General features: G+C 48.2%; 1 protein-coding gene across 2 annotated transcripts in view; it reads left to right on the forward strand.

Moving 5' to 3' along the window:
* NTRK3 (neurotrophic tyrosine kinase, receptor, type 3) overlaps positions 1 to 22,121 on the forward strand; it is a 226,263-nt gene extending 204,142 nt beyond the window's left edge. Inside the window, exons 16-18 of one of the 2 annotated variants that reach the window (XM_014944753.1) lie at positions 650 to 724; positions 18,179 to 18,337; positions 21,289 to 21,766. In XM_014944753.1, the coding sequence (XP_014800239.1) occupies positions 650 to 724; positions 18,179 to 18,337; positions 21,289 to 21,474 (420 nt within the window). In that variant the 3' untranslated portion in view covers positions 21,475 to 21,766. Of the gene's footprint in view, positions 1 to 649; positions 725 to 18,178; positions 18,338 to 21,288 lie in introns of both variants that reach the window. The other variant, XM_014944754.1, reaches the window with a different exon arrangement.
* The last annotated feature ends 3,593 nt before the right edge of the window (positions 22,122 to 25,714 follow it).

Consider the following 25,714-nt stretch of genomic DNA (forward strand, 5'->3'; position numbering starts at 1 on the left):
CCTCCCTCAACCTCAGACAGTACTGATGGGACAAAGACTTTTGGGGAAGCGTAGGGTGATGTACCAGATGCTTCACTGGGACATTTGGCCAATGATGCCCTTAACTCTGGCTAACATGAGCCTGCTTGGGTAAAGATGTCAGGCCTGGGATTTGTTCTGCTGGCAGAGGCAGATGCGTCCCTGCACCGTGCCCAGGAGGGCTGGCAATGGGCAAGGAGCAGGATGCTTGAGTACTAGATACAGAAGAACTGCTTAAGCCTCCTAAAACTTCTGCCTGGAGAGAGACTTTGGGTCCCTCAAGGGATGTTGCTTCACAGTCCAAGGAGAGGTTTCAGGAGGCTGAGCCCGCCTTGGTTCTCACCCAGCTCGCCCTCCCTCCGCACTGGTGCAGGTGATGGTGTGGGGATTACCAGGTGGTGGTGACCAGGGCCAGAAGGTCTCACCTGCCACACTCCCTCACAGCTAAGGGTTGTGCAGTGTTGGGGTGTTATAGCCAGTGCAAGACGTATGGTTCAGTTAAAGACACACCCTTTCCCTTCTTGTCCCTTTGCTTCATCCCACCCCCCCTCCACCATCCCTCCCTCCCTCTCTCACCCTTCCCTTCTCTTTTGTTTGTCTCCTTCCCTTGTTTTCACCCATTCACTGTCAGGAAGGGCCGCGTCCGAAGGGCCAGTTCAGCGCAGCGTGGCAGCGACAGAGACTGGCACCGCCGGCGGCTGCAACAGTGAGTGGATCTCGACCCCTGGGGCAGCTGGAAGCTGGGGACTTGGTGCTGCTTGAGCATGAAGTGACACGTGGGGTTGAGCGGCTTTGGGACTAGGTCGGGTCTAGTGCGTCCGGCAGCCAAGGGGCTCTCTGTGTGTGATGGCAACTGCACATGTTTCTACTGTAGCAACTCGCTGGGGCTTGTCTGTGTGGTGAGATAACATGGGGTGAATGCAAAAGTCCTCGGTGCACTCTTCCGCCGTGGGTGTTCAGGCTGTGTCTTCACTAGTGGACAGCGTGGGCCATCCTCTGGCTCTGGTGGTGGTGAGCACAGCATGGTTTGTCTCCATGCAGCTAAACCACCCCACTCCTCCAAGCAAGGTGGTGTTTGCACTGCTCACTGGGGACTGTCCCTGGCTTGTGTTGTCCTCTCAACAGTTGTTTGGACGCTGGCAAATTGGCGTGGACTAAAACCAGACCATTTGAACAGTTGGACTGTCACATGCTGGCCTTTTGTCTGATGCCTTTTGTCTGCTCGCCTAGACACAGCCTCGGTGTCTGACTGGTTGGGTGCTTGCATCTGCGATTGAGTGGACACCAACCATCACTGCTCCATTGCTGCTCCCATCCCTTGCCTGAAGGAGCAGCAGTGAGGGATTGGTAAGGGTTTGATGCTCTGGCAGTGCAAAGGAGTTTGGGTTTGCCAAGGTGGTGGCTGATGGGAGCCATGTGAGCCAGCTGAGGGCTGGTAACACCTCTGTTCACCCTGCCCTCCCTTCCACAAAGGTGAGCCATCATCCTGTTGTGCTTGCTGGAGCCTCTCTGCAGGGATGATCAACCTGGCGGGTCCCCAGCTGCCACAGCATCACAAAAGCAACTACCAGCAAGCTGCTAGGCTGCTGGAGGAGAGCTGCAGAAGCCCGTGAGAGGGGCAAACATTGATCTTGATTGTCCCGTGGGATTTTGCTGCTCACATACAAGGAAGCGTTCTGTTGATCCAGAAAGTTGGGGAGCCTTTGCTTGAGTCTGTTTTGGAAGCGGATCAAGCTAAGCCACCCAAAGACACTGTCTGTACAGAGCAGTTATGACCCCTCATAAGTTAAGGCAGGAAAGTGATGGCTTCCATACTTATCAATAGCTTCCCTGTGCCAGCAAGCCCAGAGAGATGGACATAAATATTTGCAAAGTAGCCATGACTGGGACAAATTACCAGGGTGCAATTACCCAAACCTCCCTGTGCTGCTGCTAGGTGAGGTGTATCACCTGGCCAGGTGATGAAGGACTAGCTGTCCCCCCGCACAGCCTCCTCCCAGTGTCACCACCACTCCTCCTGCCCTGGCGGTGATGGGAATTAAGGGAATGCCTACGTGGTGTTAAGCAGCTGAGTGGATCTTGCGAAGCCCTCCCGGGATCCGTGACATAGCAGGGCTCTGGCAGTTCCTGACTGTTGTCAGAATCACACAGGAGTGTGAGTTTAGGTATCACTGATTTTACAGGGGATATGTCAGCGGATAAGAAGACGTGCCACTGAAAGGTGATTTTGTTACGTTTATGCCTTTCTGAGCCAAAATTGAATTGCAGGGTGTGGATGGGAATTTAGTTCTAAGCACTGATGTAATTTTGTATCCTCAGCCCTGAAGGGAGTTTTTAAAAAATTATTTTCCCCTGTGACCTGACACTATTTTTTTTTTGCCTTTCAATCATGTCCTTATGACAGAACAAATACTGGGCTTGACCTTTGCAATGTGACATAATAATATGTGACTTCTTTATAGCTCTTTTCATCCAAAATTCTTGGCACACTATGAATCTGATCCGGCAACCACTTACCACTGGTCTTAGCACTCACTGCTCCAAGCAATCCCTGGGGAAGCCGAGGAGCACTAACACACAAAAGTGCTATACCTGGTAGTATTTGCAGGATCAGGCCCTGGAGAAATGTAGCACATGTCTGTGAACAGCCACATTTTGGAAAGAAAAAGTCTTGCCCTCTCATTTATGATTTTGATTCGGTATGGGAGTGCCATGCCCAGAACTAGCATGACAGCCTCCCCTTAGCTAAAATGTCATGGCAGGTAATGCTTGGGTCATATTTATAGCTATCATTTACAGCCCTGTTTCTTTTATTATTTTTTTTTCCCCAGCCCTGGAAGCATGCTAATTAATAAACTCCCTTAGCATATCCTGTACCATTTGATCCTGCAGAAATCACAGCATTTTATCTTATTAGCAAGTAGGAATTAAAGAATTAAAACTACTCAAGGGGAAAAAGGCACATAACCACTTTCCCTGTGCATCCCTTCTGGAACAGCTGTGTGCTGTGCCAACAGAGACCCCAAGCTCAGCCCCCTTGGCTTGACAGAGGATGGGAATCTCAGACCAGAGAATGCTTGGGATGAAAAATGCTTTCTGCTCTGCTATTCCTGTTCTGAAAGGGAGATCCCAGTTAGGTGCATGCAGAAGAGTCCAGCCATGAGATCCCAGCCTTGGACTGGGCTGCAGGTCCCTTCCATGCTATCAATGTCCAGTTGGTCCTTCTGTGCCTCAGTTTCCCATTGTTAAAAGGTGATCCCTGCTCATCTTCAGCAAGAAGATTCACATGAAAAAAAAGATTGCAAGGGACACGGTCATTATGGTGTTGGGAGACAGGTAAGTACATTAGAAATATATAGGGAACCTGTGTGCTGAGACATTTGTGGTACAGCTTCAAGGAGAGTGAATTTTGGAAGTCCTCAGTAGTTGGAAAATTCAAAGAGAGAAGCAGGTAGGATCCTTGTGCCCACCTCTGCTTGGTACGTTCAGGATGGGCAGAACCAGGAGAGAGACCTGCTCCACCTTCTTGGTAATGGGAAGTGGTTAAATCCAGGGATGGAGACCCACTAGGCATCAGTAGGTATCTACACGATTTGCTGTTGTTTGCCATCAGTAGAGCACTGAAAAAATAAATTCATTAGAAGTAGAGAGGGCTGGAAGGGATTCCCTGGATCATCAAATCCAATCCCCTGTTGCATCAATCACATCAGTTTTATCCTTTTCATAATCAAGCACCACTATTAAATGTGCTCCTAAGGGAAGACAGTCCCAGAATCTCATTGCTTTAACTCGTAGATGCTTCTAATTTCCAGTCTATGCTTAGTCATGGCCCGTTTGTTAAACAGCAGGTACCTGGCACAGAGGCAAGAAATTTAACACAGTTTTCTTAAAATAACCACCCAGAAATCCTATCCACAAAAAAAAACCCGCTGAGGTTGCAAAAGGGAACGTGCAAGGTCAGGTAATGATAATGGGGAGGCCCGAGCTCACACTTGCCTCTGCCGTGTAGTACAGACTTTACATAATCACCTGCCGTTAATCTTGTATGATCCAGTTGAGGTACAAGGCAAAAGTACTCACAGAACAAAGGAACTTCTTTGCTATTCTTCTCTGGAATATTAATTGTGTAACCCTCTGTCTCTTTTGCCAGATATTGCTAACCCTGAGCTAAACATTTGACTATTTTTTCCCTTTCTTGGCAGGCTTTTCCATGCCATTCATTGCTTTACTGTACAAGCCACTACCTGCACAGCATCTTTGAGAAGTCAGTGAGTTGCGTTGCCCCATTTTCCAGGTTAGGAAAGGAAGCGCAGAACTATCTGCCATATCAACCCACAGATCCACAGGGGCACCTTTCCTCCTCCAAAATGCCCCTGCTTTACTCAGTGCAGGTTCATTCACTCCAAACCTTGCAATTATCACCCAGCCAGAGGGAAGGGGCTGGTGCAGCAGTCTGCATGATGTGTGTTACGTGCCATGGAAGTGATGGGATACTCTAGACCTATGGTTTGCTTGCTATACAGTCTTGTCCTTTTTGTTAATCAGAGTGCAGGATGAGGTGGGAGAAATAGATGGGTATAGGCAGAGGTGAAAATCACCGTGCTGCCCATTGCAACACCCGTTAGGTGAGACCCAGCCCGCAGAGGGCAATGGCCCATGGAGTCGTACAGGCTGAGATGGGGTCACAGCCACACAGCATAACCCAGGTGACTAAGGAGGAGGGCTCACTCGACAAAAACAGGTTTGCAACTAGGACGCCAAAATCCCATGTTTGCTTATTTAACTTGGCAGGTATTCAAGTGAAACAGGCACGGAGGGGAGGTGTCAGAGCCGATCTTGGTACCAGCATGTGGGATTTTGACTTTCTATTTCAGTGCTCCTGTTTGGAAAATAAATGCACTCAGAGCCCCCCCTCCTTTTTTTTTTTTTTTTTTTTTTTAAAATTTAAATGTCATAAGAATCGTACAGTGCCCACCCTAATGTTCCTAACAAATTAAAATATTTTATTAGTCTATAATCTGAAAATGATCACCGTGGATACTGTAAAAACCTTGAAGCTCTCCAGAGGGAACGATGTCAGTGGGTCTAAAATGTATGCAAATATATTTCATTGCTATAAAGGTTCCAGGGGTCAGTCAGACAACCCCCAGCCCTGGGCCCACAGGCTGTTAGCGTGGGAGGGAACGAAGCCCATCTCACAGTGGAGAGGGAGAAAGCAGAGACCTCTTGGCTGGTTGTCCTGGAATTTTGCAGGGTGAATGCCCGGGGCTGTGCCTGGATGGTTCCAGAGGAAAGCGTTGGTGCCATTCCTCACACTGAGGGTAAGGAAACACTCTCTGCAGCTCATCCCCATCATGGTTGAGCTGCTCTGAACCTCTGGTCCCATCCTGCTAACACAGACAGGGCGGGTGCCTGTTCCCCTCGGGCATCCACATGTCCCTAGTGCTCCTTTCCTCCTGCAGATGACTCTGGACGTGCCCCTCCGAATAAGCGATGCCTAACGCAGGGCAGGCAGGAGACGGTGGCATCCAGCCCTGAGAAAGCAGCCCATAGCCACTGCCCCAGGCAGCTGGCACCCAGAGACACTGGGTGACAGTGTGGCCCCTGTTTTGGCCAGGTGACAGCAAACACTCCCAGAGGGATGGCTCCTGAGCTGGTCCCTTGCCCCACCAGCAGAGCCAGTGGGCTTCTGCTGGTTACTCCTCACTGGCTCGGGCAAGTGTTAAATGGTTCAAAGATTAATTACCGTTTAACCGGCTGTATTTCCATCTTTGCAGAGGGCTACAGTGGAAAAGACAGAAGTAGTGGGATAATTTACCCTGGTATGACACAGCAGATTACCCTGTACTTACAAGGTCACCGGTTACCATGTAATTAGACCTCCAGTGCAGGGAAGTCCACAATAGGTTTCCAAACCACTCTTCTTCTCGGTGTCAGAAAAGCAGAGGGATGGCAGCAAAGTGCAGTCTGAATCCTCATTAGGTGTATTTAAAGCTGTTAAATAGTTTAAAATTCAAGCTGGGGGAGGTGCAATGAGAGGGCAGCAAGGTCGCCTGTACCTGTCAGTGAGAGGAAGGAAAAAAAAAAAAACCAACAAGAGAAGTTTGTCTAGGAAATGCAGGAAATCCAAAACAGAAAGGGAGGGTTTTGAGGGAGTAGGTGGCTGGGGGCTGAATGGCAGCGGTGGCTGCTGCTCTTCAGGCTTAATCAAGGAGAGCTTTGCCAGTGGTAGAGGACTCTGCTGAGCCACAGAACTTCACGGCCACTGGGTCCTGCCCAATGGGATGGTGTCCTCGGGGCCATGTGGGATGTTGCAGCAGGGATGTCCTGTGGGTCTGGATGAGGGGTGGGCAGCAGGACACTCTACCCGTGCCTGCAGTCTCCCTGCCTCTTGCTCCGGATTGCTCTCCTCCATTTTTCACAGGCACCCAAATCAAACACCTACTCATGGAGTATTTCGAAGAATGACAAATGTCTTTGATTATCAAGCACAAATTCCAGTAGAAGCTCATCGCACCTCTCAGGTGGCTAATAAAGCACTGAGCCTGTTCTGATCAATATACAGCAAGTATCACTGTAAAGTGCGATTGTGCCTGCCCCAGGCCACTTTGCATTTTGTCTTTATAAACCCTGTCCTCTTCGAACCAAGCACAGTCCCTTGTGGGGTGGCAGCTCCCGAGCAAGCTTGTGGCTTTCAGTATACCAGTGAAACAAATGCTCTTCTGAAGCCACCCATGTGAAGAACCCAAGTCAAAGAGCATAAAGTGTGTGGTTCTACAGCAATTATTATTTTAAATACTCTTTTATTACACAGCCACATGTCCTTGACTCAGCCCCACAAAGAGTATCCATAAGGTCGACAGCTTCTGGAGAGTGCGGCAGAAACAAAGATGGTGTGAAGCATTGATTGCTGAGGATAGAAAAAGAGCTGTATGTAAATAGTTTGTCTAAAGAATGACCAGAGTGGGGAGATGTGCTCCCTGATTGCAAATATTTACAAAGTTGTGAGCCTGAAGGTTAGAAAACATTGAGGGAAGTATATAGAAGTTAGCGCAGGGATAACGCGGTGAGGATGAGGCTGAGGAAAATCGGTGTGGCAAGCAGGAAATTTCCATCATGTAGGCAAGATTTGCTTGTGATTTCCTGAGGGAGGCTGTGGGTTGCCCACTGGGATATATGGATTGGCACCCATCGATACCTTAGCAAATCCTTTAGGGCCCTCTCTCACAAAGGAAAGAGGGCAGAATGAAATTTAATAAGGTTCTTTTTTCAGCTCTACTCTTTGGGCTGTAAAGCTGTTTCATACACAGACATGCGTGTCATTGCCTGTGCATGCTGCATACACATACCTAATGCTCCTGGACTACAGCGGCTTATCCAGAGGCAGTGAAACCAGCCAAGGCTTTAAGCCCAGCATTTGTAGTCACGTTTCTCCTTGAAGTAAATGCTCCAACAATGACATAATTGAGGACTGTCCTGTCTGCTCAGCATATGTCTGCAGGGGTCATTCATCCTCTCAGACACTGCAGAACATTAGTGGTTTCTTTAGACTCACTTTCTCCTTCCGTCCTTCCTCTTGTGGCTAACCCTAATGGAGAGCTGGTGGCTAGAGACTCCTCTAGGAAAACTCTTCTGCTTTGGAGAGCTGACCATCTAGAAGCAGTTCTACATTACAGCAAAACCAGTCAGATGTGTCCTACCGGGCGCTGAGTTTGTGAAATGGTCCCAGTGGGGCTCACTGGGGTGGAGACTCTAGCTGGCTGCAGGAAGGGAAGCAGAAGGCAACTAGCAATATCTGCGATGGCCACTTAGTGCTCGAGGGCTCTAATGGCATCTGGGAACCGGGTTCCTGTGTTTGTGGGTTTGCTTATTTATTTACGCTCCTGGGTAAATAAATAGGGAGGAAGAATTTTAACACGGTGGTTAAAATGCATGGGACTCTAGCAACTCTGTCCTACTCAAGGGCATCTGGAAAACTTGATAAAGAATGGAGGAAACTTTGATGCATAGAAAGTCTCAGGTGGGAAAATGGAGTAGAAGAGGATTCAATGCTTGATTCCTTCAAATATTTAAATTTAGCTTGTTTTCCAGCAGAATCCTGCAGCCAAACCCCAGCCTCACCTTCTGCACGTGCCACCAGTTTGGCTGTTGCTGGTTTTAGTTCTGCCCCTTCCCAGTGCTGCTGCTTTCCCATCACAGCCATCAGATCAGATGGGTGCAGTCGCTCTCTTTTCCTGTGCCTGTCCCTCTTTGTCACCATCTGCAGCCTCTCCCCTGAGTGCCACACCACCTTTTGATAGGGATGCTTCAGGCAGGCATGGGAAGGGCATGTCCAGGGCAACCTCCCCTATTCTAGGTCTCAGGAGGTTTAACCATTAGCGTCGTATATTCAATGTGTCTTCAGTGGCCTAACTCGTGGGTGAGAGGGGGTTGGGGTTTGCCTCTGCCATGAAATGCAGCTCTCCACTCAGCAGTGCTGGAGCTGGCACAGGTTTCCCACCGGCACTGATGAGTTTAATCACATCATTAGTAGGTGTGACACTGCAGCCGCCGATGATGAGCTCTTTATTTTAACACGGCTTGCAACGTGTTTGTCTGAGATGCCATCTGTCCCTGGACTGCCTTCATTAGGACAGAAAGCGTATGCATCTTCTGAAGTTGTTCTATATTTCTGTGATGTTTCCCTGCTGAGAAACCACTGTTCAACTAGAGGGTGAGAACTTGCACCTGAAGGAAAGCACCGTCACCCAAAATGCTTAAACAGGCCAAACAAACCATTAGGAAACACACCATTGGGAACCGTCCTCAATTGGCCTACAGAAAACTGGTTAGAAGGAACGGTCCAGCTATTTTATTGCTGAAAGTTTTTAATCTTGGTAAAGCACTAAGGCCCCACCCTCTAGTCTGAAGTACTGTTAGTTTTCAGGAAAGCAAGGAACAGATTTCTATTTTAAAACGACTTTTGGTTTTTGTACCTCCATACCATGCCTGCACATAAAAGTCTCTGGGTTGGCTGCCCGGTAAGATTTGTGGGTGCAGAGCTGAGCATCTAACCTTCCCTCTTAAAAACTTCATACTCAGCTATTTTATTTCTACAGATGCCCCTTGATCTACCAGCAGGCAGCATGCTCACAGTGGTTCAGTGCTACTTAACGAGATTCACAAATGACAAACCAGGCAGGAGCTGCCGCATCACGGTCCAGCTGCACGTAATGAAAGGGACCACTTCCACAGGGAGTTCCTGTACCCTGGGCTGTACTAAATTGCTGTCTGTACACTGCCAGGCCTATGCTCAGTGAATCTGACATTAACAAGAAATAGATTTCCAAACAATCCAGCCTAATGAATTTTGAATATTATTATGATTAATGCCGAGGCAGTTGAACTGATTATCCCGCATCCAGAAGTTAAGTAATGGAGCCTTATCTAAATCATGTATAGTCGTCAGTCAGGAATGGCTCTGGCTGCAGACAAAGACGGAGCATTAGTGGTTACCCAGAGGGGAGTCACTGTCAGGACAGAGAGAGAGGGACGATGGAAGGGGAAATGATGAGATACTGATCTGAAAGCATTTTAGCGTAGAGTGATCGCACATGCAAGTGCTTTATTGGTCCTATTTCCTAAACTGTACTTCTCAGGCCATTTTGAGACTCTGCTTTTATATCGCCAAGTAAAGATTTATTGGTCAAATCTTCTTCTTACTTTCTGAAGCCAGAAACTGAGCTGATTTTCATTCTCTGCCTCACCAAAAGAGCAGAATCCTGATGGACGCGGCTCTTGCATCATGATGGTTTAACTTAGCCTCTATCTGATTAGCTTTTGAGCTATTAGACACTTCTTGTAGTATTACCAGCTCGCTGCAAAATGATAATGCAGATCAGTCATGGACAATTTCTGTTGGCACATGCAGTCTTTGCAGACTACAGATCCCCTTTGAAGTTGGAACCAGCCGACAGCTGTGCTGTTTCTTGGGTATTGGTTGTCTCTGAGCAGGTCTGTCCTAAAAAAGCCTGGTGTGGTGCAAGGGTCTCCAGCCTGGTGGAGACAAATTGCTAAATCCATACAGTGCCTGACAAACTATTTGATGGCTGTAGCTTGGATAGGTTTAGTGGCCTTCCCGGCCTCTGCTGTTTTCTGGGAACTGACCAGGAGAAAGGTGGCTTAGTTGGTAGCTTTGAACAGCCTACATGTGGTGCCCATGTTGTGGCTGTGGTGCAGAAGACTGCAGAGTCCACCATCTGCATGCAACCCTCTGCAGAGCCTCCTAGTGCCAACCCACAGCCAAGCAGTGGGACTTCTGGGAAGCCACTGGGTCTCCCACCAGTGAATCCTTCCCCAGTGCCACTACTTCCCTCTGCTGTCTGAGAACCTGGTGTGGGGTCTTGTCATTCTGGGCCACAAGAAGCTTTCAGTAGGTGGCCCAGGGGATCAGGAGGCTGTCTCCCTCACCTGGGAAGACTCTAGCAGCAACTATTAGGACAGGGGTTTAGGACCTGCTAGGACCTGGTGGTTGCCTCATTAACCTCTTTACTATGTGGTTAACAAGCTACAGCTGCTCTGCTCCCACATCTCCCCAGCTGAAGGGGGCATGGCTGGGTTGCAGATCATGGATTTTGGAGAATTTGCTTACATGAAAATGAGAAACTGGCCTTTGTTCCCCTGCAGGCTGGTTGTACAGCCCTTTCCTAGCAGTGGGTGCTGCTGCTTTGAGTTCTGGGAAGAAAAGGGGAGGAGTGAGCTGTGGTAAGGAGCACACCAAATAGCTTATTGGCAAACATAATTAAAAATATATGTGCGATTACTCCTCTGTTTCCCTTTTCTTAACCATCCTCTGCATTACCTCTGGCATTTTTAGATGGCATATAATATAACTGAGAGGACTCTTGGGTACAGGCAGCTCTTAGAGCAGCAGTGATTTATCTCAGGCCGTTTTGAGGTAGCAGAATTTACCTCTAGCTACAGCCACCCTTCCATGTCTGCCCCCCCCTCATTTGCATAAGTAATTGGCAGCTTGTTAATGGCTCATTAGGAATGCTGAAAACCGTGGGATTAAAACACACTCAGTGGAGCAGAGATGAGGGGAAGGGGGAGAAAGGCCGCTGTCCCTGCTTGCAAATTACACCGCTTGATTCAATGTGATTCAGAATTACAGGTCATAAAGCAACTAGATTGTTAAATGAAGTAAGGAAAAACAATGTCAATGGCAGGCTTTATTTTTAGACTCATGTTTAAACACAGTATGTGCATCTGGGGGGAACAAACAGTCCCTTGCCAAACAGTCCTACTGACAGCAGGAAGGTCTCACCCCCTTCTCAGTTGCGCATTAACCCTGCCTGGTCAGTCTTTCCTGCTCCTGAGCAAGTCCATCTGGCTCCTTACATCACCTCACGACAGGGACATTTGGTTTCTTTCTCCATGCTCTCTCTGGGTAAGTAAGTCCATCCCTCTCCCCTCTGGCAGCAGGTGACCTGCATCTCCCCTGCTTTGGGCAAGGCTGGGATATTCAGCACAGAGCCATGCAAGAGAAACAGCTACAGGTTGCTTTGTGTATTCTGTAAATCTCCAAAAATCCTCTATGATCACAGCAAGCTGCTGAGATGTCTTCAGTCGCAGGTATGCAGGGGAGCCACAAGCTGTGGCACTGTCAGAGCTGCAATGGAGGAGATGATGGTTAGATGCAGAGAGTGAGGGTTAGGAGAGGATCAGCTCTGCCATTCCCAGAAAATGGAGCAGACACGTGCAGAGTGCTGCATGGTGAAGACACAAAAAGTCACGAGTCAAAAATCTTTGGCAGAAGCGTTCTGGGTTTTGTTAACTGGTTTTAAACTCACATTCAGCACTGGCTATGACAGCAGGGACAGCAAAGGCACAAGACCTGAAGGCAAGGACAGGGCTATGCTGAGAGTTTGCAGTAATGGCTTTCAAATCGCTTAGAAGAGGCTCAGGCTGGGGGTGGCACAGCCATAATACATGATGCCTTTCAGTCAGGAGAACACCTTGGGGATGTTTTGAGGCCAGAGTAATTCTGGCCATGGTGCAGTCTCAGCTATAGCTAACACCCTTCTTTCTGAATAAACTGAAAGGAAATTACAGATAAAGTGCTTGGGAATCGCATCCAGTCACAACTTGCACTTAAATTCAGCTACTTCTGATGTAAACTACTTGGGTACTTAAGAGCCTACTAAGGTGACAGAACTATAAAGTGTGGGACAGCTGATGTTCAGCAAAGCTCAGGTCTGTCTGGCGTGTCAGAGCTAATCCCTGCTTTGCAAAAGGTGCCCAGGAATCTGTCAGGACTCACACAGGCAAAATACTGGCACATCTGATAGAGAAATGTCTCTCAGCGCTGTTGGATCCAGCACTGGAGGCAGGGAAGGAGTGTCTCCTCCTGGAGACCCAGCCATGAGCACGTACTGCCCTGGCTTCTCCCTCCTGAGAACCCACCTTCGCATGCCCCAACCTGATCTGACAAACTTTGACTCACGAAGGCGTGATCTACCGCAGTTTTGTTTGTTGTTTGCTTTTCTCCAAGAGCTCAACTTAGCCAAACAGAGAAGCTTTTCCTGCTTCTTGCTTGCATTGCTTTTTTTTTTTGTCCTTGTGTCCTCCCGGGTGACCCAACCACCTGTGGCTCTTATTCATACAAAGCTGTCCAGAACTGCTGAATAACACATCCTGCCCGCAGCAGGAATTAATGTGTCCTGATGGGGACATACATCTGGCTGCTGGGGGAAGGTTTGGAGCTAAGTGTCTTCCAGGGATCACCCAGCTCCCGGAGCTGAGGTCTAAAGGACATATGTTCCAGTGCAGCCCAGCCTGGGATGACAGCCAGGTCTGCAATTAAAGAAGATCCCAGGTCATTCCTACCTACAGCAGCAGGAAGAGAGACAGCAATCAGAGAATGTGTGTCTTATCACTCAGTCGAGTGGATTGAGTTTTGAGTAGATTTTCCTGGAGAGAAACGATGCCAAGGTCTCTACTACTGCTACGTGATGCTGTCCAAACTCCAGCTTCTTGCACACAAAAGGGAACTTCAAATAATGCTGCACCGTATGAAGACACCTATGGTTGTTCTTGTAACTTTCTCAAGGCAGGAGCAGGAACAGAGCCTCCCTGAAGTAGGCCAGGCACAGGAAGAAAGCTGTCAAATGACTTTGGAAAGCAAATGTCAAATGATCAAGGAAAACAAAACCACTAATATATTTTTTATTTTATTTCAAAGTTGGGAAGGAAACTGCACAAAAAGGAAAGTAAAAAACGGCCTTAGAGTATGCCAGAGACCAAACTCTGTTCTTAGCTGAGATCCATGAAGTAACCTTCAGCTGGGAGCACGGAGAGGATGGCTCAGTAGCTTCCCTCTGAATGCTACTCGGGGCTACAGCCCTGGAACTAGGATGTGAGCTGGGAGGGCTGCTCACCAAAAGCTGCCTTTAACAAGTTAGGATCTGGATTCCCACCAGTCCAAAGTTGTCATGAGGGTTTTACAGTCCTACTTTGGTTTTGATTTTCATGGTATCTCAGTTAGTGACCCAGACTGTGGATGTACTGGCACAGACTTCGCTGAACACTGCTGCGGCACTACCTGCTGCTGCACTGCCTAAGTCAGTGGGGATAACATGTCATCTTTTCCTTCCTAATCAGCTGGATGTCATTCAGAAAGCTGGGACAAGGAGATTTTTTTTTCCCCAGACACCAGCTTTCCTTGCTAGCAGACAAACCTCGAACCTTATAATACTATATGTACATAGCACTTATATAGCTTTACATCGTCAAAGTGCTGTACTAGCATTAAGTAATTATCTGTCTCCCTAATGGCCATTAACGCTGGCCTTTCACGAACCTCCCCCAGCTCCCTGAGGTTCATATCAAATACTGCATTAAGCTGCTCAAAGGGAGTGGCTGGTTATCTTGCAAGTCTATGGGCTTGGATGTGTAATGAGGCTTCAGAGCAGAGGCCAGGTGCCCGAGAGTATCAGAAACACGTGGCTGTAGACCCGGTCATGCACTTAGGAGTATCCATTAGAAAAGGCTGGAAACCAGTAGGTGATATACTGTGATCTCGAAATGGAGGCAGAAGAAGGAAACTTTTGGCTACTCAGAGATATGCACTGATTGCTCTATTTATTACCAGGATAGTACTGCAAAGTGAAAGAGCAAAGCAGTGGGAATAACATGTCAATGTGGGCACGGGGAATTGATCTAGGGAGAGAAAGTTAGAGAGCTAAAAATGTCAAGCAAAGCTAGACAGCCATGGCAATGGGATAAAGAGGCCAGTCTGCAGGTCTATGAAGCATTAAAATAACAAGGAGAAAGGGCGAGCTTGGCAGCCTCATAGGATTTAAAGGGAGGAACAGAAGAGGATTTATTTGCCTTATTTTCTTGAAAGCAAATCCCTCTTCCAGGTTGTGGAGTGTCTCCGGGGAAGTGTTGCAATGTCACTGTTTTGAGGACATTTCACTCTTAGGGGCCTTCATAAGATGAACTTATGAGATGACTGGGCTCCCCCATCCCTGTCTCTCAAGGGGAATGGCAGAAGGTGGAGTGGGAAGATGACATGACTGTTTTAGAAAAGACTCAGAAGTAGCATGGTCCTGACAAGAATCAGTCCTGCATGGTCACTTATTTCTGAAACCTGCCAGGCCCAGATCTGAGCAAAAATGGGGCTTAACTGAAGCGATGTTCACCTGCTGTCTGAAGACCCGATAATGATTTTTTCCAGAGCCAAGGATATGCCATGCAAAGTGGCTTTGCAAAAGAAAAAACAGCATCCCCTTTTTTTTTTTTTTTTTTTTTTTTTTAAAAAAAAAAAAAAAAAAAAAAAAAAAAAAAAAAAAAAAAAAAAAAAAAAGTTCTAGGAAAAATATTAAACCCCACATAACTATAGCCAAAAGATGGAGATTCATAAGAAGGAGGTTGAGTTAGCCTTGAAAAGCAGGTCTGCTTACTTCTAGATTTAGCAATTATAAAATCTATAAATAGGTTTGTGGGTTGTTTTTTTTTTTTTTTTTTTTGTTTAGGCTGATTTAATCGTATCATTTTGCTTTTAAGCTTTTGGCAACGGCTGGTCCTGCAAAAGAAGTATGTAGCTGTGGGAATCACGTGCAAGCCTGTGCTGGTGTAACTCAGATCACAGCCACTACATGTTATGCAAAGGATTTCTGTCACCGTGGACACACTCTGCTTCCTGTGGCATCAGTAGCACAATCCCTCTGTGCTCAGCTCTAAATCATTTTGCTACATCAGCAAATAAGAGGGTACAGCTGACTGCAGAGCAGGAAAACTCAACTGAGTGTTCACTTACTGTATAGCTTCAGAGCAGGGCCTCTCCTTGCCTTCCTGCATTTGTTTTCTCATCTGTGAAATGGGAATTTTAATCCTAATCAGTTTGTGAGGGGAGCAGTAAGGGATAGTTAAAGGCAAGCCTTTAAATATAATAGTCAGCCTTATGTGCTAGGCTAGACATTGGAGTCTTTTTATGGTACAGTTTAATGGATGGCTGTTCCGCTTAGAGTTAGCTAGTAGGTGCCAGACAACATTTGCTCTTAAAAATGTGGCATCTTGTTTGAGATGCAAAGAATACCTCTGCAAAGAATACCTCCTTATCTATGAGCATAGCTGAGCTGTATTTTGGAATTCACATATTTCTGGGCATTGCTTAGGGGATTTCCCCCCCCAAAAAAATTAATTTTATTATTATTACTAGATTAATTTAAATAAAAGTTGTCTCACATGGCATACAGGGCTGAGAGGAATGCTTTGGCAGACTCTGGACTCCGCCATATGAGCTAAGCCTAGACTGTGTTGTCACATCCTTGGGACAACCGTTGACTGCGTATGTCACTTTACTGGCAGTTCTTCACCGGGATGTGTCTAGAGGAGACCAAAGACCTCGACTTTATTTTAGGTTATTAGCAGGCTTTTCTGCTCTGCTTTCAGGGCCAGATCCACAAGTGGTGTAAATCAGGGCTGTCCCATTCAAGCAATACTGCTGTAATGCTGTTTGTGTAAGCTAAGGACCTGGCTCATAGATTCTGAACTGCCGTTAAGACCTGTTCAAAAGGGAGTTAAGTGTGCTCAATGCAATGTACTACCTGTAATCTCAAATGATCCTGCAAGGTTCAGGATATTTCAAACGTAGAGAGCTTTGCACTAAGAAATCATCTTGAGATTGCTGGAAAACTGAAGAGTTAGTGCTACTTAAAGGAGAATAAAATACGCATTAGCACAAAACAGTTTTTGCAACAATCAAGTTTGATGTATGTCCTGTTCTGTTGATAACATTTCCTCAGAGCCTGTCACAAGAAGGGAAAGCCACTTGTAAAAGCTGGGAATGCAGGAAAGAGCTAAAATTGCAGCCAGGGTTTCAAAGGAACAAACAAAGAGAAGCATAATTCCATTTCCATTATAGGGGAACATTCTTGGGAGTTCAGAGCAGCAAACTGAGAACACACCAGCCAAGCCATTTCTAAATAGAAGGTGTAGAGCTGCAATGAGCTGTTTTCCCTTCGTGCATCACAGTTCTGAGCACCTCTGCACTTAGGAAACTAAGATGTTCCTAAGACCTTTAAAAACCCCTCTCTTCCTTCTCTTTTTTTCTTTTTTTTTTTTTTTTTTTTTTTTTTTTTTTTTTTTTGTAGGAAGAGGCTGTTTCTGAGTTTGATAAAGGGCTGGTTGCAGATCTCTGAGTACAACACTGCAAGCCCTGGTCCAAATTCTGTCAAACCTCAGAGAAGTCTGACTCGCACCCTCCGTGCAGAAAGCATCATACCCATCTCACACCCAGCTCCAACACACCTCCCCAGCATCGTCCCTCTTGCTTCCAAGCGCAGCAGTGTGTCTCTGTGCTGACCCTTCCCCACGCTAGTTCTGCTTTAATCAGACAAAGATTTGCCTGTGGGAGCTTGGGAAAACCGGCAACTCAGAGGAGGGCTTTTGTTTGTACAAGAAGTGTTTTCATCCAAACGAGTGCAACGATCTCATTATTTTGAATAGCCACACATATGCTGGAAACCCAGATACCTTCACCCCTGATCCGTCATAGGACCAGAGAGATTTCTGCCTGTTTGATTCGGTTGCAGTGCTACAAAGTTATTAGCACTTGCTTTTTTGGTGTCCCTAATGAGACAAGCAGTTTTCCAAGCAGTGCCACAACAGCACTCTTTCTCATCATCACTAAAACCTCGGACACTTTAGCCTCAGCAGAAACAAGTGCTGGAGCCTTGCAGCCATACTGCTTCCAGCACCGGCTGGTCTTATCAATTAGCTGTTTCTCCACAGATGGTGCTTTTTATGTAGAAGGACAGAACAGAGGAAAACTTGTCCTGCTCAGAGACACTTGGTTAGAAATCTCTGGTGAATCCGAAGGTAAATCCATCTGCTTTCAAACTGTTGGCATGTATCTACCTTCTGGACTCATGTGCTGTAGAGAAGGGCAGACTCTATGGAGAAAGCGCCTTTCCCTGGCTCAGCATACCCCAGTGGGACTTTGCCCATGGGGCCTTCCATCTCCAAACTCTCCAAAGGGGCTGGCTTTCCTGCCCCCATTAAATGCCGGGCATATCCCCGCCTGTTACGAGCCTGTTCTTTACAAACAGACCGCCTTTTTGCAGTGCGGTCCTGCAGTCATTTGCATATTCAAAGCACTCTTTGAAAAGGCCTGTAGCACAGTTTTACGAGCACAAAATCCTTCATGCAACTAGGTGATGTGCAGATGCCTGGGCATGGCTTTTAGAAAACCTTACAGAAGAGAGGGACAGACCTCGTGCTGTATTTCTGTGGGTGCCTCAGAGAACTGAGCTCCTGCAAAACTCAGCACAATACTTTGCTGAACGCTGGTCTTTGCCTTGCTTCCTGGTTCCTCAGACTGTAGGGCTGCAGTACGCTCTTGGCGTTTTGTTATTTGATTTCTTTACAAGCCCATTTTGGGAGGAGAGGACATCATTTATCTTGATACATTTCGCTCCCTATCTGTTACGTTAACCAGGTGGGATTGGCGGGTAAGCCCATGGGCGGTTGGGGAGGTAGTAGCCAGCCCAGCATTTTTGAACAGCTCCACGTTGATGTAGCTCACAGGGAGGCCCTGAATTTGTCCATGTCAGGGCTGACCCCTTCTTCAGGGCTCTAATCACTCAGATTTCCTTGTGCCTTTGCCCTCACCCAGGTTGGAGGACACACCATGCTGCCTATCCGCTGGATGCCTCCGGAGAGCATCATGTACAGGAAGTTCACAACAGAGAGTGACGTCTGGAGCTTCGGGGTGATCCTCTGGGAGATCTTCACGTATGGGAAGCAGCCCTGGTTTCAGCTCTCAAACACAGAGGTACACCAGTACTGAGACACCTCAGCTGGAAACTGTACTTTTTACCATCTCTCCTTTCCAGACACTTGCAAAACAGTTCATACAGAGGTGGTCCCCTCCTCGGCATCTGCAATAGTTCCTCATGATGTCCCCTTTTCAGGCACAGAGATAAAACGCTTCACAATGGGAGAAGTGTCATTATCTCTGTTTAAGAGCTGGGGAAACTGAGGCATGCAAGAATCAAAGGGCTCTGCCAAAGCCATGCACTGGCTCATCCTCAGTCTCTCCTGTCTAAGTTCCTGATGTGCCACGTCTGATAAACTCTTGGAGTGCTGCCAGACCTGGGGACACCCAAATTACTGCTGGGACCTAAGTTATTGTCACGCCCTGCATTTCCTCTGCCCTCTTCCTCCTCACTTTAGAGCTGAGGCTCTTACTGCAGTCCTTGGTTTATGAAAAAGTGTTCGAAGCCCATTAAATGGCACATGGTACGTTTCTGTGGGGCTTCTTCCCATACAGATATCTATAGTATGGTTTGCCCCAGTTTGCTGAGGGTGGGACCCAAGGAGCTTCTTCGTCCTTAATATTTCTTTGAATAGCAAAAGTTGCAGCCCATCAGTACAGGGCTGTAGTGTAAAACTGTTGAGGGAAGGCTGGCTGGGATTAGCGGAGTGTCAGAGCTGAGGTTTGAGGCACATCAGCAGAAATGCATTGGAAGATTTTTGCTCAGAATAGCAGGGGGTATTATAAAAGAGGAACGAGACGCATTGACATAGCAGTGTGTGGGAACCTTGCACATTTTTATCCTACTGTGTATCTAATGGATTTCAGAAATTTCACCTTTTGTAATGAGAAATGTGCATTTTCTGCTTTCTGGATACAGATCCCTTAATTAAGTGAGTTGCAGAGATGGCAAATCCAAGGTGTTGCTTTACAGCTTTAATACTTGCCCATTCGTGTGCTCAATGGGGCCTGACTGTATATCCCAAAGTAGCACACGCAAACATTTTAGAGACACAAACAATGGAATAGACAGCGACAGAAGTTATTTGTCACGCTGTTTAATGAGCTGCTCTTGCATTCCCTGGGAGGGTAAATACAAACACACACAAATGAGCACATGTAGCTTGTACAAGGGTGACAGGCACGCTGGAATCTGACAGCTCAGCTGCCCCCTGTGCTTTCTGCCTCAGTTTCCTTTTCAGGGCAGGAGGCCTGAGAATAGTCACCCCCAGCCTTGAGGGAGGAGGGCTGGTTAAAATCTGCACAGATACAGCTGTATTGGCTTTGCTACCATCCCTGGAAAAATCTTGTCCTTGCCTTTCCTATCCTTGAATCCGCTTCTTTCTGAGAGCTGAGGATTCCCACCCCAGACCACACCATCCTGGTGGGAGGGAGACACGTTAGCTCTAAACTGGCTCCTTTTTCACAATTTGTGGAGGGGTGGACAGCACCCAGGTGGTTGCAGGGGACTGACACCTCCACCAGCTCCTGGATGGTGGGGTGTCAGAGCCAGTCTCAGCAGCAGCCTGGCCACAGCTGCAGAGCTCCATGGAAAAGCAAATTAAAGGAGCCTACACCAGACTCCAGGTTGCCAGGACTGGATTGTGAACAATCCACAAGCTGGTTGAGCACCGCTGCTGCTGGGTGTGGGTATTATCAAGTCTGGAATCCCTGCTCCTTCCTGTGGCATCCTCACAGCCCTATAGCCCCAGAGCATTTTTATGAGATTTATTTCAAGGTTGAAAGAGTCCTTTCCTGAGCAGAGGGATGAGACAGGGCACCACCTCATCTGAAAGCCAGTCCATTAACTTCTGTCTATGCCCTTCCTTGTCCTGGAGAGAAAAGAGCCCACCACAGGGCTCCTGAGCATGTCCAGGATGTCCTGTCAGAAACCATAACTCACCTCCTGCCACAGGTCACAGCTGCCAGCAGCTTTACGGCGGCGCGGGCTTCTCCACATGCTGCATCTTCCTCTCCCCGCTTTCAGCAGGTCCTAATCTCTCCCCTCTGTATTTATATGCAAACAGCAAAGCGATAAGTATCAGTTGAGCTGTGTGGCAGGCCCATTACTATTCATAAATGATAAATTCCAAACACCCCTTGCTGGGTGGCTTCCCTCAACACACTGCTTGGGATCTGTGTTTATCTGCAGAGCATGGCAGGTCACTCGCACACTGCGATGCTGGGACTCATCAACTCCAACCAAGGAGGCCAGACGGTAATAGCAGCTCTCTGACAAATCATACCCGGCTTCCCTTTGCATCCCTTCCTCCAGTGAGCAAAATAAAAACAGACACTTAGGGGAGGCCTTCCCAATGGCATCCCTCTTAAGAGTCTTTAATGCTGTCCAAGAGCTCACATTTCTCTCATTAGCAGCACCAACCTGACCCAGAACAGAGTGTTAGCACTGCAAATTTTGTTTCTCCACCACAGATGTGATTTGAGATGAAATTTCATTCTTTCAGCTGCTTTTCCATGACAAAATGAGGCAAAGCTGCCCTTGGAGGTAGGAAAAGACGCCCTGAACTCTCCCTTGTAGAACTCTCCTGGGCTTTGCAATGGAAAGGAATCTTGATTTTCAGGGAAAAAAAATATCATTTCATCTGTACTAAATATTACTTTTGTTTGGGGCTTTTAAGGCTTTTTTTCTTCTTTAACTAGCAGGAAAAACTGACATCATAAATTAAAACTTCATTTCATTTGCTAGTGACCTGCTATTTGGAGAGAGCATTGAGGTAGGTAGGCATCAAATGGGGAAGGTTTTTGAGAACTGCAGGACTACAGCTAGAGACAAGCTTTTCACTGTAAAATTATCATTAACAACACACAAACAGGTGAGCACTGGGGATCTGCAGACCTCTTGGCTTCTCAGCACTCCCATTCACATCAGCCAAGAAGTAGCTGGGACAGGACATCCTCCAGGAACTGCCTGACTGATGCTCAACGTCTCCTTTCTTTCTTTCTTTCAGGTCATTGAGTGCATTACCCAAGGCCGAGTTTTGGAAAGGCCTCGAGTCTGCCCCAAGGAGGTTTACGACATCATGTTGGGCTGTTGGCAGAGAGAACCTCAGCAAAGGCTCAACATCAAGGAGATCTACAAGATCCTTCATGCTCTGGGCAAGGCCACACCAATCTACCTGGACATCCTTGGCTAGCAGTGGCCACTTGTCAAAAGTCCCTGCTCCTTCCTTCCGTCCTTCCTTCCCTCTCTCCCTCCCAAGTCCTTTACCCCTCAGCTCCCAAGCAAACATCTTCATATAAACTCAAGTGCCTGCTACACATACAACACTGAAAAAAAACAAAACAAAACAAAAGCAAACCAACAAAAATCCCACAAAACAACAACCTGTAAGGCAGTTTGGCTTATATATATTTATAGATATATCTCTCTATATAACTTCCACACCAATACAGAAAGAAGCTGCTGTTACAGAAAATTATAAGACTCTAAAAAAAAAGAAAACAACAAAAAAGGGAGAAAAAAGTACTTAAAAAGAAATATATATAATTAAAAAAAAAAAAAAAAAAAAGAAAGGAGAAGGTATCTTTCCCCCGAGCAATGAAGCAGTGAATTGTAACCCTGCTGTGAGTATGGTTCGGGCTGCTGGGCAGGGCTCTAGACTGGTGACGGCAGCGATGCCATCCCGGGCAGGAGCCCCGGGAGGAAAGCCTTGCCCTGGTTGTATGATATGCACTGAATGTGTGAAATCAGTCCTCCTTTTTTCCTCCTTGCCTCCCTCTCTCCTTCTCAGCCCGCAGGTGATGGGCGCAAAGCCAGGGCAGTGCCCCTGGATGAACTCTCTTTTACCAACCCCTTCCTTCCCCTCCCTCCCTCCCTCCCTCTTGGTCCTTTCCCATCCCTCTCTGCCTTCCTGCCTTTTTCCTCCCTCCAACATTTCAGGAGACAATTTTTCTAATTTGCTGATTCTTAAATGTATAGACTCAAGGCTTTTGAACACACAGTCAAAGGATTGTGGCACCTACGGGTAAAACACACGCCGGGAACCAGCCGCCCTGCTGCAGACGGCGAGCCGGCTGGACCCAGACCTCCCTCCTGCCCCGCTGGGAGAGCAGCGGGACCGAAGCGGCTGCGCAAGGGAGTCACTGGGGGGGTCCTGGAGACCCAGTCCTGAATCATCCCCAACCCATTGCAGTGTTCGAGACAGGAATGCCGTTGGCCCAGGGCGCCCAGTGCAGGCGGCGACTTTGGGAGGAACAACCCCCACACCATTCCCACCTCTCCTTTTTTTCTCCCATCCTTCACTTTTGCCAGCGGCCATGGGGTGGTCCCCCCCTCCCTCAGCTGTCGGCACCAGGGCCAAATTGGTCTCTGGTGTAAACCTTCAGCAGACAGGGTTGGATCCCTGCTCCCTGGATGGGGGAAAGGCTGCAGCGTGCAGACAGCCAGGAGCTTGCCTGCATCCCAGCTGGGCATGCCTATGGGGTCAGCATAACCCAGCGCTCTTCCTCCCCATCCTCTTCCCTCCCCATCCCTGCCCCATGCCTCAGTCCAAGCCTCAGGCACAAGCCAGCGGGGGACAGGGAGGGGGACAAGGCTTGCGAGATGGCTGGGAACCTACCAACACCTGCCTGCGGCCCCCTTGCCATTCTCCTCACGTCCCCATCCCCTGAAAGGATTGATGCATCTGCCTTTGAGCTGTTGTGAAATGCAGAGGCTGAAGAATAGCTCCACAGGCAGCCCCGGGAGGAGGGGGGGAAGGAGGGGAAGGTGCCTTCAGGAGCAGACGGCTCAGCGGATGGCCACAGCGGCCAGCCTTGCATCTCAATGAGGATAAAGGCCTGACAGGCAGCGACAGGGGGTGGTGGGGACAGCGAGGGAGAGACAGAAGCATCCTCCCTATAGCCCATCTCCCTCCAGCAGGAAATAATCCCGACCTGGGGAAAGGCTGAGTCAGATGCTGAATCCCATCTGTCCGGACTGGGCTGAGAATACAAAACCATTCTGGGTCTTTTTTTCATGTGGCTAATGAGGGGTGAGGGGGAACCTCAGTTTGGCAGCTGCTCTCAGGAGGCAGGGAGCGGGCGGCACAGGCATTGTCAAGGCAATTTTGAGAAGGCAACAACTGCCAGCACAAAAATAGCCTGCTCGGATGTGGCGCTTGCCTAGAAGGGAATGCAGATGGGGGAAGAGGAGACAGAAAAGGGATCTTGGCTCCTTCCCCATGGCCAGAGTATTGTTCATGACCAGGATGCAAGGAGGGAGGTGACTGGTTATGGCTGGCTACTGAAAGCAAAGATTTTGTGTCCTCTCCTCATCCCCCTTGTCTCTTGCCAATCTCTACCTCCCACCCATGGCTCTGGCATGGCCTGGCTTGTGGTTTCAGACAGGGGCAGGGGACACTACTAAAAGGAGGTTTGTGGTGGCAGCAGTGGCCGTGGATTTATTCTGTGCTTATGTAAGGAGCAGTGCAAGCTTCAGGTGGGAGATGATGGGTGCAACCAATGGGAGTAAGGATGTAACCTTCTTCTGCATGTTAGAGAGATCTAGGCTAGTAGGACAGACTTGTGCCAGTGGAGGTTGGATGGTCTGCCACTGAACAGGCACCAGCAGCTCACAGCATGGACACCAAAGATGGCATGGTCAGAGACAAGGTTGTGGACTGGCTCTGAGAGGCTGCACAAAGGAACAGTGTACCATGCCACCCATCAATAACAGGATCCTGCTCCTTTGGGAGAGGACATACAGTTTTCCTCATCTGCCTACTTACATCCACATTTGAAAGGGAAAAAGATAGGTTGAAAGGTTGCAAGCCCTGGCCTGGCTCCCTTTGTATGCAGGCTGTTTTGTCTAAAAGGACTGGAGTTTCTGTACAAGGGGAGAAAAAGGGATGGCTGCTAATTGCCCAGTGTGTCCAAAAAAAACCCACTTCCTTGAGCCTGCCTGTCTCTTACCCCAGATGGGTTCTTGCTCCTGTGGCTCCTAGGCACTGTGCCAGATTGTGCAAGGCCACCATTTTGCCCACCTCTCTCTCGCTCTCATTTCATTTTTGGCCAGTTTTGCAGGCCTTTACACTATCAAATCACCTACAGACACTGTGTTCCCATAGTTGATGAGATTCCCCTCTCACCATTCTGCACAGCAGCTACATCCCTCCTTTCCTTCCTTCTTTCCTCCCTCCCCTTGTCCCCAGAACCACCACCCTGTCCCTTTTGCCACATCTTTGTATGGTCACGACAGCGAGGCGAGCTCAGGAGCCAAGAACAACACCAAGCCTTGGTGCTGCGTGGTTAGGAATAAGTAGTCTATGAGGGGAAAAGAGACGGGTCCTCAGAAGATGTGAAGTGGCTGAGACCAAGGTTCAGGCTGTCTGACTGCTTTACTGTTAGCCCCACCAAGTGCAGTGACTGCCTCGGAAAAAGGTCCTTTTGTCAAAGTTAATTGTGAACAATTGCTCAGAAGAGCAGGATAAGCTGCAGTTCTGCGGTGTGACGTCTTCCCGGCTGCTGCTGCTGCTGCTGTTTTATGCCCTTGGCCTGTTGATGCTGGATGGAGGTTTGTTGGGGGGAGGAGGAGGTTGTTTTGTGTTCGAAGACATGATGGAAACTGCTGCATCCCCTTTTTGGCATGACGGTTTTGGAGGGGAAGGGGGAAAGCAACTGTCCTGAGTTCCTGGTGAACATCCTGAGACCTCCTTTCCAGAAGCACCGTCCCTGGACCAGAAATGGAGCTGCCCATCAGCACGGGTGATGTTGTTCTTCCCTGTAGGAAGACGGGCTCTGGGGTGACCCCACTGCGTGTGAGGGGAGGAAGAAGAGCAGATCTGGGAGGGGAAACTCAGTGTGGGGACTGTTGGGAGGCAAAGAGAAATGAGTTCAAGCTCCTCCATTTCCAGGAGAGATACTTCCCATTGCCCTGCCTCTACTAAGAGCAGAGAGCTATCCCCGCTGCCTGGGTACACCGACAGGTCTCGCCCTGCTCTGGGGCAAACCAGACCTCTAATTCCCAGCAAGACCAGTCATGTTCCCAGGCAGACTCCTCCATCAGCAGTCTTCTCAAGGGGCTTGTGAAAGGGAGCTGGGAGGAACGCTGGTCTGAGCACTACTGAGAAGGAGCCATGGGGGTCCTCCCTGTCTCAGCTGCATCCTGCTTCCTAAAAATTAAAATTGTTAGCACCAAATCAGTCACTCAAGGGTGTCAGTGAAATGATGCTTTCTTGCAGGTGAAGGTGCTATTTTGGTGCATGGTAGAGATGGCAGCTGCATGAAAGGGCTGCAAACTGTGGGCAGTAAATGTGGCTCCAGCCTTAGGGGCTCATCAGTGACCTGTCTTGTCCTCTCCACCCCAGTCTGTCAGGTTGCAAGATGAAAGCTGAAATGTAGCTAAGGGAAGACACACAATGATCTACCAGACTGAAAGTCCATCCTGTTCTCCCA

Source organism: Calidris pugnax, unplaced genomic scaffold (assembly GCF_001431845.1).
Source record: "Calidris pugnax isolate Ruff unplaced genomic scaffold, ASM143184v1 scaffold70, whole genome shotgun sequence".
Taxonomy (NCBI): Eukaryota; Metazoa; Chordata; class Aves; order Charadriiformes; family Scolopacidae; genus Calidris; species Calidris pugnax.